The sequence below is a fragment of the Erpetoichthys calabaricus genome, chromosome 4 (assembly GCF_900747795.2).
Source record: "Erpetoichthys calabaricus chromosome 4, fErpCal1.3, whole genome shotgun sequence".
Lineage (NCBI taxonomy): Eukaryota > Metazoa > Chordata > Cladistia > Polypteriformes > Polypteridae > Erpetoichthys > Erpetoichthys calabaricus.
This window is the reverse complement of record NC_041397.2, coordinates 67,105,951-67,119,546: the sequence shown is the minus strand read 5'-3', so window position 1 is coordinate 67,119,546 and position 13,596 is coordinate 67,105,951. Positions and strand designations below refer to the sequence as shown.

At 40.6% G+C, this 13,596-nt stretch overlaps 1 protein-coding gene across 1 annotated transcript; it reads right to left on the bottom strand.

Moving 5' to 3' along the window:
• Positions 1–768: 768 nt before the first annotated feature.
• Positions 769–2,693, bottom strand: sox21b (SRY-box transcription factor 21b). Its single transcript, XM_028799557.2, has one exon. It carries the CDS (start codon positions 2,037–2,039, stop codon positions 1,296–1,298), a length of 744 nt encoding a protein of 247 aa, XP_028655390.1. The 5' UTR covers positions 2,040–2,693; the 3' UTR covers positions 769–1,295.
• Between the last annotated feature and the right edge of the window lie 10,903 nt (positions 2,694–13,596).

The following is a 13,596-nucleotide window of genomic DNA, read 5'->3' as shown; positions in this document are numbered from 1 at the left end:
TTTGTTGTAAACGTTATGGTGAGTAATGAAAAACAACATATCTTAACTTCACTGTGTTTTGGAAATGCACAGTTCGGCGAATCAGCAACTTTTTAAATGTTAATACATTGAGTAAAGCCGATCATTACTTTGTTGCTCAGAATAAACGCGACTGAGCTCCAGCAGAAAGTGAGATGACATTTCCGTACACGCTCCAAGCCGTGTTGTTACACATGCACAGTCAAACTTTTCAGAGTACATCAACTGCGGCAAAGCTTTACAGAGTTTTCCGTGTCACTCCGTTCTGTTCGTCGTAAAAGAAGAGCCGATCCTCCGTAAAATGAGGCTACAAGTAATAAGCACTTCAATTTTATTGTGCAAATTTTACTTAAAGGAATGTAAGACCTCTATTAAAATAAAAAGTCACAATGATGCTCGGCTAAACAATAAATATACAAACATCTATAAAAACATTTGAAAGTGAGATAATCTAATGGATGTCAATGTGTCACATATACAGGTAAGACAGCCCATTATCAGTTTCAGTTGTACTACCTGAAACAATAAAAGTAAACAAAATAGCATTTAAACTACAGCCCAGTTGTTCTTGCACTTTTTAAATCTAATTTTCTTCATGTGTACACATTTACAAGGTTCCCAGACACCGCTTCTCCCTGAAACATGTAAACTGCTTATGTGCAGTTTGGCTAAAGTTACATTTCTCATCCTGACATCAGCCGTGTGTCCAAAAAAAGCAAAAAAAAAAAAAAAGCTGTGATATTTATTTAAAAAAAATAGTTGGGATAGGTTGTTTTGTGATTCATACTTATTGCCTTGATATTTTTTTGTTGTTATATATCATTAAACATCTTTTTAGAAAAAAAAAGAGATCAGTATCTTTTCTTTAAAAAATAAGTTTTCATTCACAGTCAATGGCTGATGGGATTCCTTAGCAGTCCGTTTCACAGATGGCATGTGCAACAGGTTGCAGTGAAATAAGTTAGTTTTCTTCAGATGTTCACATTTCCCTTTTGCAGAACAATTCTGCGTAGCTCCTTTCTTCTGTCCAGTTTTCGTTTTTTTTGTGTGTGTATTTTTGTCCTCTTGTGTTGGTTTGCTTATGTGTCAATTGCAAAACAAGAAAAAAAATAAAAAGAAAGTACCTTTTACAAAGGTATGAATTGATACACATACACATGTGACACCGAGAGCCACTTCTTCTCCTGTCACATGTATACACCTGCTCATGCAAGTAATAAACTCCGTCTTGCCTTCTGTCTTTACACATTTACACAGTGTCTCTTTTCGCCGAGCTGTCATAACGCCGTCGCGTACGCAGGGTACGGCTCGAGCTGGGGTTTACCCATGCCAGGAAGCAGGATGTATGCGAGAGGAGGCTGAAGTCCCGCGGAGGGCCAGCCAGTGCAGTTACAAGGGATCATGTAGCCCGGATTGCCCGGAGAAGGGTGCGAGTGAGTGTGAGTGTGCGTAGCACTGCCCACCCCTCCAGTCCCAGAGAAAGCCGTAGCTCCGCTCGGGTAACCGAGAGGCGAAGCGTACGGGAAGGACGGCGGCGATATATCTGCCATCTTCGAGCCCAAGTCAAAAATCGAGTAAGGGTTGGCCGCCGCAGAAGGGTTGAAGAAAACTCGGGCAGCAGCTGCGGCGGCGGCGGCTGCCGCTTTGTCCGGGTTAGCGAACAGTGACTCCGAGAGCGATCCTCCCGGCAAGCCGTTTGCCTTAAGTCCCTCGTGGTCGCCCAGACTGTAGGGAACGGGAAAAGCAAATTTGTCCTTTTTCATCAGCGTTTTTGGCTTCCGTCTTGGCCGGTATTTGTAGTCTGGGTGCTCCTTCATGTGCATAGCCCTCAGCCTTTTAGCCTCGTCGATGAAGGGTCGCTTTTCGGACTCGGTAAGCAGTTTCCACTCGGCCCCCAGCCTTTTGCTTATTTCGGAGTTGTGCATTTTCGGGTTCTCCTGGGCCATTTTCCTTCTTTGCGCTCTTGACCACACCATAAAAGCATTCATGGGCCGCTTGACGTGATCCATAGGTTTGGACATATTTCGGGCGCTGAAGGCACTTTCTGTCTGTGAGTCGAAAACACTCCGTCCCGACTTGAACGTCGCCCCGGCTACAGTAAATCGGCACAGTCAATTAGTTTACAGGGAAGTGCGAGACTCCGCCGAAGCTGCTTGCATGAACGTGGTCTTTTTGGTTTTGATTCTCTCCACGCACAAACATATAACAACTTTAAAGACTCGGCAAATTAAAAGCAATGGTCTTGCGCACTTACTGCCGCCTTAGATCTTCATCACGCTTTTCTCTTCTTCGCCTGTAGAAGAGTTGACACAGGTGCCGGATGTAACAAAAATCAAAAAGAAAACACCGTGACACTGCTGCGTTACAAGTTAGGGTGTCCTCAAAGACCGCTCTGCTCTTGTCTTCTCTTCTCATCGGTTTGAAATCTTGCTCAGCGAAAGGAAAAATTAACAAGAAAAAAGTCGTAAAGCCAGCAAAGATGTACGTTGTGTTATAAAGTTGCCCACTGCTACTTCAGTTAAAATGGCACGCTTTCCCTGTCTTTAATCATTATTTTTCATAATGTTATTTTCATGTTACCCGTACTTGTTAAGGATCAGCTCCTGTATCCAGCATTACGGAAAGTGGTAGAGATTTGAAGGCTGTCCCATGTGAAATAAGACGCACTTCAAAGCAGGTAGCGCAGAGGCGCCAGCGCATGCGTATTTCTTCTCACGCAAACTGACATAATCACTTTCTGAATAAATGTTTATCCAGCGCCTCTGAAGACAACCACACCACTGAACACCTTCACTTTATAGATTCACGGCTTGATGGGTGGGGGTTGCTCGAGCTGAAAAGTTTATTAGCGCCCTTAATAATGGCAATATAGAGACAAGTATCGGGAAGCTTATTTTTAAAAGGCTGCTCAATTAATAATACAATTCTTAAGTTTTACCCCATGGTGCGCCAGTAATTTAATCGAGATATATTTTTTTAACTTTTCCTAAAAAAAAAGATTCGAAATGTAATAGCATTTACTGTCCCTTATGGCACTGTTTGTAAATTTGTGATATGTGTTATCAAAGTATGTGATCGAAGCAATGGATACTTGTTATCGAAAAGCCATTATTAAACACGTCAGCCTGAATCCTTAAGGATTTACAGTCAACGTAGTAACAATTAACTGTTTATTGGGTACCATTAGTCTTTGCACTTAGAAAACAATAGACATTGTTCTCCAGAGCGCAGGCGGTTGTTGTTTCTGATATTTTGAAGTTGTCTCAGCAAAGCATAGCAACACACCCTCAAAGACATATGCCGCTTTGTGAACCTTGTATAATATATTTGATATGTTCCCAGCGAGAATTTATTTCCCAGGTATATGCTCTCTGTCCATTTGCAGATCATTAGCAGTCCTTTCAAAAATACGCATACAAAGAATTATAAGTCAGGTAGTGCCGCCCTAAAACTCCGGAGATCGGGGTTCAAAACACTGCCGGGACTCTGTCAGTGCGGAGTTTGTAACCTCTCGCCGTGTTCGCGTGACTTCCCTCCAGTAGCCTCCGTTTCCTCACCCATTCAGGACATTTGAACGCAGCTTGGCAGGCGACAGTAAACTAGCCGATTGTGGGAACGTGTCGGTGTGTGCGTGAGCCTGGCGCTCAGTCCAGGGTTTGTTCTTCCTTTACGCTCTGCGATGCCAGAATACGAATCGGGCCCTCACGGTTTTAATATATTATGGACAGGTAAATAAAATTGTTTGAATGGACTGTATAACTTAAATCGGTCTTCTGTCTATAAAATCATCGTGTCTGCTCACAATTGACCCTTTTTTTAACAGCTTTAGAAATACATAATTACCAACTCAAATCTGGCAAGGAAACACTCAGTTCATGATGATGTGTACTATCATTTCTTAAATGCTAATAATGAGGAATATTTATGTCACTAGTCAAACTGGTTAAGCAGCCTACAGTCGTTATTATCCTTAAACCTGATACTTTAATTATATGCTTTAAATGGAATAACACAAGGAGAGGAGAATCACACTCACTCTTCCTCTCCTCCTTTCTCTCTCTGTGTCTTTCGTTTTTTTTCGTCTTTCTCTACAGCAATCGCAGTTTTTAAGGCAGAACTTTGCATTTAAAATAAGGAAATATCCACATATCCACTGCCCTTATATAATTTTTTTGTAACTTCATTCAACAAAGTTTTAGCAGTTCCTTACATTATTCTTCCAATAATCTCATCAAAGTGTTAAAGTAGAAAATCCGAAAAGGTTATGGGTGAACTGCTCTCATAATAAATAACTGGATTAGCAGTTGGGTCAGCAAAATGAATATTAAATGTTCTGCCATTATACTTACCTCATTGAGGCTCCTTCGCTCTTTATAAACAGAAACTTAAACAAAACAGAGGGCTATCAACTTCAGTAAACGTGATCACTGGTGAGATGTAGCGGCGTTTATCTTAAACCGTGCCCTCTGAGGTGCAGAGGTTGAGGAGGTGTTTCCGTGTATTTGTCTGGCATCGGTATCAGGGACAATTTGTGTTGCTTCGTTTAAAATCGTTTATTTATTCCAACACAGTGTCCTCATCCAAAAATCGAAAAAAAACTAAATGTGCAAACATAACGCCTTTTTATCAGTATTATCTTGTCATTGAAGGAAACCTGATCTCGTGAATTAAACGAAAACATGTCACAACAGACTTGGCACTGTGTTTAATTTCCAGTCGTATTTAGAAGCCTTTGTTACTGCATGTCACTCTTGATCGCTGTAATTTTTGTTTTCTGTGTAAAAGTACTGCAGCTATCAATGTGACATTATGTAGGTATTTCTGGTAAAGACGTGTTTGAAATTTCCGACCTGCAGCAATTTGTTATAATCTCGTTGATCGCTGTCATAAGTGTCAATTTTTTTAATCTGTTAAAAATGAAAAACGCAGATAAACTAATTTGGACAATTGCCCTAACTTACTACTTTACAGGAAATAATGGTTAAAATATTTGGATCGCTTACCTATTACTGGAGCTGCAATTAAAAACAAAGGTCAACGTAAATTATATCAATACATACGCAGAATATGGTCCTCTGTAACGCGACAGTAAAATCAGAACGAAAAATATTCTTCGGGGATTTTGCATTTTGGTCATTTACCTACCAAACTTATTGCACCACTAGCCATTTTTTCAATTTCCGTTATGTTTTGAGATAGGAGCTGGAGGTGAAATGGGATAAACCGCGTCAGGTGTACTTTATTTTTTCGCAAACTCATGAATATTTTCAGTGCTAAAGGAAAACCATATTGGTGTTGCAAGAAATGTAATAAAGACGCTTACTAAAACAAAAATTATAATAATGAATAACAATAAAGATGATGATCATCGTGATGATTTTTTAAAACCTATATATATATATATATATATATATATATATATATATATATATATATATATATATATATATATAGGTTATGTATATATATATATACACACACACAAGCACCGAATATGCTGATAGCGGTTACCTTGCAGATTATTGGTTCAATAATTAACAGTGACGTCTTTAAGGCACTTAAGTCTACCAACACAGAAAAGGAATCTCCTAACACCTACAGTCGCGCTTGTAAGCAGATTTGGGAATAACACGAACTTGGCACCGGACCAATATGCCTAATTTCCTAAAATATAAGGATTTTTTTAAACCCCAACAGAAATATTAGTTTCACAATCCATACAGAAAATGTTAAGCATTTTTTGCGTCTTCTACATACAGTCTTTCTAAAGCAGCAACGCTCCTGTATTACAGTGGATTTTAGATTGGATTATTTATTCTTATGAAAATACAATTTGTTCTTCTTTAAAGAGCAGCGGTAGTTCTCTGTAAATAGTAAAACGAACCTCTTGACGTTTTCATTCGTTATCAGTAATATTTTTGATTTTTTTAATGTTCTCTATAATCGTGCAGCTAAAGAAACCAGGTACAATATTCGATTATAGACAAGCAAACTGTACAGTGGTGCTACGGAACAAGTGAAATGCATGCGAACTGGCATTGCAACAAGAGTTCAGAAAGATGGATGCACGTGCATTAAGAATAATAATATGAACTTGCATGTTTTCGAGGTTTGACAAATGTTTTAAAACCGTAGCTTTCACAGCTGAATCTATATATAATATTAAGCGTGTGAAAGATGATCAGCCTCTTGTGCTGCTGCAGGATTCGACTGCAAGTCAGTAACAAAATGCTCCCGTTTTTTAACGCAATCAGTGAAACGGTTTTGCGCATCGTTTTAATCGTTCTGGGCTGTGCCACACTGCGTGCCGGAAGGTTAATTATTGGCTTCGTTTCCAGTAGACTGCGGTAGGGCTGCTATCACTTTCAGATCAAGTTGCTCTGTAAAGTCAATCAGCGGCTACTGGCTGGCCCTGTGAAACGGTCCTACCGGAGTCTACAAAGCTCGGGAGGGGCTTTAAAGTAAGCCGATGGATCTCAAGAGTGAGGATGAAGTCGAGGAGGAGGGCCTCGAGAATCGCATTGTGTTTACTTGTGGCCGTTTTGAAATCCACGAATAACGGGTGTTTTGTACTGGGTAGGTTCGGACACAGCAGCAGAAAATATCAGGAGAAACTGACTTCAAGTGAATTTTCACTTTGTATTAAAACCTGGAAAGCATTTGCAGTCCAGTTTGACGAAGAGATACATTTCAATTAATTCTTCCCACAAACGACTTATCTTCGCTTCATCAAAAGCTATTATGGTGTTAAAATTAACAATTATACAACCGATGGATGGCGGAATCCACTGGGGGACGCAGAAAAGGCTTCAGATAACACGATATGTATAAATCATTCATGAGAACAATTCATGTAAGAAAAGTTATCTGTGTTTTGAATGACATTGGGAGAACTAAATAGCGGCCGTTTTGTACTACGGAGACATTTCACTCCATTGTGCGCTAGAGCCTTTCTTTCCCTCTTATTTGCTGTAATATACATTTTCAAAATTAATTAACCCTAAACAGCAAGATTAATGTCTCTGTATTGTGCTGGGGGAAACAGTGCCCTCTGTGCCGGAAGATTATTTTTTCATTGTTTCATGTTAAGTAGCGGTTTTAAGAAAGGCGCTGATAAGGAGGCGAGGTGCTTTTTAAAGTGGGCCGGAGAGAAAGAAAAAGAGAGAGACAAGAAAGAGAAGCACAGAAAGAGCAGAATCGAGAGTGTTGACAGGACGGCGACCCTTAGTGACTGAACAGGGGGACCCCCCAGCCTTTATCCGGGCAGATCGAGTCCCGTTAGCGCTGCCTGTTCTCACAGGGATCACTAAAGGCACGCCGCAGTGTTCGCGAGCCCACATACTGCGCGCATGCAGACGCTCATCACCTGCCACACAAGATATGCAAACAATCGGGAGCAAACAAAGTGGATCCTGTTTCATCACCGTCTTACTTTTACTTTCTGTGGCTAGATAGAGATAGATAGATAGATAGATAGATAGATAGATAGATAGATAGATAGATAGATAGATAGATAGATAGATAGATAGATAGATAGATAGATAGATAGATAGATAGATAGATAGATAGAGATAGGATAGAGGTCTGATTTATGAGTTTTTTCGGGCTTTTCTTTACTTCTTTGCAGGTACTTAAATGCTAATTCGCAGGACTTTAAAAACAACGGAATAACTAAGTATAATACTATAGACACACAACAAAAATGTTCAATTCTGTATCCTTTTTAACTGAATTTAAAATTACTTAGAATTTTTTCAAAATATAAGTGAAAGGAAAACAAATAGTTGCAGTATTAGGAAAGTATTTTAGTGCCTTAATATAAAATTATTATGTTATTAAGTGGTGGCTCTGAGGCTTGGGGTATCCATGCCGGCAATTCGAATCACATACTGTAAACGTCAGAAGTGAGTCTACTCCGTTGGATCCTTGAACAAGGCCATTAACCCTTAACTGCAATTGCTTCATCCAAAGTATGACACTAAACTGCATGCAGGTCCTCCAATTTGCAGGGAAATCTTGGGGGTTGGTGGCAGGATTAGCACTCTATAGCCACTGTAAAAAAATAAATAAATAAATAAAAAAAGAACACCTCACACTGTTCCAGTGTGGTGCTGAGGTGTCACCCATTGCACGGCTGCACTTGGGTCCCAATCCGGGTGGTCCGTCGTGTGGTGGGTGCAGCAACACACTGTAATCAGTGCTCCCAACCTTAATAACATAACTGTGCTGTCCCCTAAACCTATGCATCAAGGTGGCACTATTTTATTATAACACCATATTCTTTTTGGATAGGTCTTTACCCACTTACCACAGCTGGATTTGGCATGCTATCCCACTCCACTTTCCAGAAAACGTCAAATGCCCTTAAAATATGAGAGGATGGCTTTTGTACTGCCATCTTTATAAGACTCCAAACACATTCCATATATCACTTAGGTCCTTAGGTCCACTGGGCCACTCCAGGAGACAGATCTTCTTTTGTGAACTCATTTCTTCTTTTAGCTGTCAGTGCTTTGACTCATACTCCATGATTGGCAAAATGCTACCTTAATTACAAATTTCTGGCAGTGAACACCAGGTTTTCTGCCAAAATATCTTTATATTTGTGGCCATTCATGTTCCTCTCTATCCTAACCACAGCCAATGTCTCCACTAAAGAGAATAAGCTCCTAAGCACTGTGTTACCAACACCATATTTCACAGTAGGTACTATACTTTTTGGGTGATTAGTAGTGTTGACTTTGTGTTAAAAGTATTTTTTAAGTTAAAGCCAAATATCCCTTAATTAATTTACACAAAACATAAGATACTATCCTGTATGATTCTGGGAGACAGAATGTGCCTTTTTGCAGAATTTACACCGGTTCTTTTTTGTGAGAAATGCCTTCAATCCTGTCACACCTCCTTATGGCTTGGATTTGTAGAGAGCATACAAAATGTTTGTATTATGCAGAGACTCACCAGTAACAGCAACAATTTTAGCTGGTCATTTAAGTTGGCCATTGATATCTTGGTCATATCCCACAGAGCTCCATCATCCTTGGAGTGACATCATGGCCTCTCATTTCCTCTAGTCCTTAATGATCATCTTTGCCATGCTTCATGGTACTTGTAATGCTTTCAGTTTTTCTACATATTTTTGACCAATGCATTTAAACAAAATGATTCTTCAGATCTTTTGTTACCTTTACTTGGACAATGTTTATCTTTAAACCTAGCAAACCTTACACCACATTCTAAAGGAACGGCTGATTTTATTTAGGGTTAACCAGAATTACTTGAGTTAATGTCAAGTGAAGGCAGATTGCCATTGATTGGCTAAATCAAAACAAGTTTGTGGAAGAATTATGCAGACAACTCAAGTTTTTCTTATGTATGATTTTAATAATGTTTCCATTTATTTTACACGTAAACATTTTTGATTAAAAGTTAATATTAAAAATTAATACTTATTTGTCTTAATTGTAGTCTTTCCAGGAAGAAAGGCCTAAATTTAAACAAAGCCATACAAACTATTGATATGCACTACATATTTATTTTTATGCAGTATATCGATAGTGGATTCAAAAAGGTATCCACACCTCCTTCACTTTTTTCAAATATTGCTGTATGGCACCCTTGTGCCAAAATCACTTAAAATTCATTTTCTATCCTTCAATCATTTCCCCACAGTTTGTTATTTTTAATAAATTTGCAAAGAATTATAAAATCCTGTTTTCACTTTCATTCTTGGTCATTCAGTGTTGCATGATGGGGGAGGAGATTAATTTATTTAGAAAATAAATTATTTATAAAATGATTTTAGCACAAGAGTTCCATATAGAAACATGTGAAAAAATGAATACTTTATGAATCCACTGCATGGATTTTCTCACAGTTAAGTATAGTCTTCCGGGGTACACTAGGGAAAGAAAGAAAGTGGGACAAAGAAGCATCCTGGATGACCTCGGCCAATTAGATGGGCTGTGATGTCTCCCAAGCCCCACCTTCTCCAAACAGTGGCATTCCCACACCCTGTCATTGGTATCAACAAGCACAAGTAGCAGACATGCACACTATTTCTTAATGAAGAAAAAAAAATACAGTGACCATCAATAAACAGCTTATTTCATCTTCTTGACATATTTGCATTTTATTATTTATTAAGGGCTTTGTCATGTTAGATTTTGTTTTAGTTTTTGTTTTCTTACACATAAAAGTATTTTGACTTTTTGTCAGTCACTATTAAAAACCCAACCACAGGGGATGCACAAACCAGTTTGTTTCTTCGTGCCGGTCCCAAGCCCGGATAAATGGGAAGGGTTACGTCAGGAAGGGCATCTGGTGTTAAAATTTAGCCAATTCAGTTTTCATACCGGATTGGTCGAGCCCCAGGTTAACAACGACCGCCACCAGTACTGTTAGTCAACAGGGTGCTGGCGGAAATTGGGCTACTGTTGGCCGAACAAGAAGGAGTAGAAGATGTGGGAGACGTGTCCAGAGGCAGGAGGAGAGGAGGAAGGTAAAGAGAGTGGAACTGAGGGTAGGAAGTTTGAATGTTGGCAGTATGACTGCTAAGGGGAGAGAGGTAGCCGATATGATGGATAGAAGGAAGGTTGATATATTTTGTGTGCAAGAGACTAAATGGAAGGGGAGTAAGGCCAGGTGGATCGGATGTGGATTTAAATTGTCCTATTGTGGTGTGGATAGAAGGAGTAATGGAGTAGGGGTTACTCTGAAGGAACAGTATGTCAAGAGTGTTTTGGAAGTGAAAAGAGTGTCAGGCAGAGTAATGATTATGAAGCTGGAAATTGGAGGTGTGATGATGAATGTTTTGTTAGTGCATATGCCCCACAAGTTGGGTGTGCAATGGATGAGAAAGAAGATTTTGGAGTGAGTTGGATGAAGTGATGAACAGTGTACCCAAGAGACAGAAAGTGGTGATTGGAGCAGATTTCAATGAACATGTTGGTGAAGGGAACAGAGGTGATGGGTAGGTATGGTGTCAAGGAGAGGAATGAAGAAGGTCAGAGGATAGTGGATTTTGCCAAAAGGATGGACATGGCTGTGGTGAATATGTATTTTAAGCAGAGGGGGGAACATAGGGTGACGTACAAGAGTGGAGGAAGATGCACACAGGTAGATTACATCCTATGCAGAAGAGTCAATCTGAAGGAGATTGAAGACTGCAAAGTAGTGGCAAGGGAAAGTGTAGTTAAGCGGCATAGGATGGTGGTCTGTAGGATGACGTTGGAGATCAAGAAGAGGAAGAGAGTGAGGGCAGAGCCAAGGATCAAATGGTGGAAGTTGAAAAAGGAAGTCTGCAAGGTTGAGTTGAGGGAGAAGGTGAGACAGGCACTGGGTGGTAGTGAAGAATTACTAGACAGTTGGGAAACTACAGCAGATGTAGTAAGGGTGACAGCAAGAAGTGTGCTTGGTGTGACATCTGGACAGAGAAAAGAGGAAAAAGAACCCTGGTGGTGGAATGGGGAAGTACAGGAGAGTATACAGAGGAAGAGGGTGGCAAAGAAGAAGTGGGATAGTCAGTGAGATGCAGAAAGTAGACAAGAGTACAAGGAGATAAGGCACAAAATGAAGAGAGAGGTGGCGAAAGCTAAAGAAAAAGCGAATGATGAGTTGTATGAGAGGTTGGACACTAAAGAGGGAGACAAGGACCTGTACTGATTGGCTAGGAAGAGGGACCGAGCTGGGAAAGATGTGCAGCAGGTTAAGGTAATAAAGGATAAAGATGGAAACGTACTCACAAGCGAGGAGAGTGTGTTGAACAGATGGAAAGAGTACTTTGAGAGGCTGATGAATGAAGAGAACGAGAGAGAGAAGAGGTTGGATGATGTGGAGATAGTGAATCAGGAAGTGAAACGGATTAGCAAGGAGGAAGTAAGGACAGCTATGAAGAGGATGAAGAATGGAAAAGCCATTGGTCCAGATGACATGCCTGTGGAAGCATGGAGGTGTTTAGGAGAGATGGCCGTGGAGTTTTTAACCACATAGTTTAATGGAATCTTGGAAAGTGAGAGGATGCCTGAGGAGTGGAGAAGTGTACTGGTGCAAATATTTAAGAATATGGGGGATGTGCAGGTCTGTAATAACTACAGGGGGATACCATTGATGAGCCACAGCATGAAGTTATGGGAAAGATTAGTGGAAGCTAGGTTAAGAAGTGAGGTGATGATTAGAGAGCAGCAGTATGGTTTCATGCCAAGAAAGAGCACCACAGATGCAATGTTTGCTCTGAGGGTGTTGATGGAGAAGTATAGAGTAGGCCAGAAAGAGTTGCATTGCATCTTTGTGGACCTGGAGAAAGCATATGACAGGGTGCCTCGAGAGGAGCTGTGGTATTGTATAAGGGAGTGACAGAGAAGTATGTAAGAGTTGTACAGGATATGTACGAGGGAAGTGTGACTGTGGTGAGGTCTGTGGTAGGAGTGACGGTTGCATTCAAGGTGGAGGTGGGATTACATCAGGGATCGGCTCTGAGCCCTTTCTTATTTGCAATGGTGATGGACAGGTTGACAGACGAGATTAGACAGGAGTCTCCGTGGACTATGATGTTTGCTGATAACATTGTGATCTGTAGCAAGAGTAGGGAGCAGGTTGAGGAGACCTTGGAGAGGTGGAGATATGCTCTAAAGAGGAGAGGAATGAAGGTCAGTAGGAACAAGACAGAATACATGTGTGTAAATGAGAGGGAGGTCAGTGGAATGGTGAGGATGCAAGGAGTAGAGTTGGCAAAGGTGGATGAGTTTAAATACTTGGGATCAACAGTACAGAGTAATGGGGATTGTGGAAGAGAGGTGAAAAAGAGAGTGCAGGCAGGGTGTAATGGGTGGAGAAGAGTGTCAGGAGTGATTTGTGACAGACAGATATCAGCAAGAGTGATAGGGAAGGTCTACAGGACGACAGTGAGACCAGCTATGTTATATTTGTTGGAGATGGTGGCACTGACCAGAAAGCAGGAGACAGAGCTGGAGGTGGCAGAGTTAAAGATGCTAAGATTTGCATTGGGTGTGACGAGGATGGACAGGATTAGAAATGAGTACATTAGAGGGTCAGCTCAAGTTGGATGGTTGGGAGACAAAGTCAGAGAGGTGAGATTGCTTTGGTTTGGACATGTGCAGAGGAGAGATGCTGAGTATATTGGGAGAAGGATGCTAAGGATAGAGCTGCCAGGGAATCGGAAAAGAGGAAGGTCTAAGCGAAGGTTTATGGATGTGGCGAGAGAGGACATGCAGGTGATGGGTGTAACAGAACAAGATGCAGAGGACAGAAAGATATGGAAGAAGATGATCCGCTGTGGCAGCCCCTACCGGGAGCAGCCGAAAGAAGAAGAAGAAGAAGAAATCAGACACTATTTTATTTTACCACCATTTTTTGGTGCAGCTGCCACAATGTTGCAATGAAAAATCAACCGGAAGTACATGGGATCACCATCACAACAGCATGAAGGTCTTCAATGTGCATTGTCTGGTCATCTAACATTGAGGATTCTAAAAGAGCTGGTCTGAGTATCCTCCCGGTTAAAGATTCTTTCACTCTGGTTCACTGAGACTATGAATTTGATTTATTGTCATGGCTATG

Excerpts from the sequence above, each read along its gene's own strand:
- sox21b (XM_028799557.2), bottom strand. The coding sequence starts at position 2,039 with ATGTCCAAACCTATGGATCACGTCAAGCGGCCCATGAATGCTTTTATG.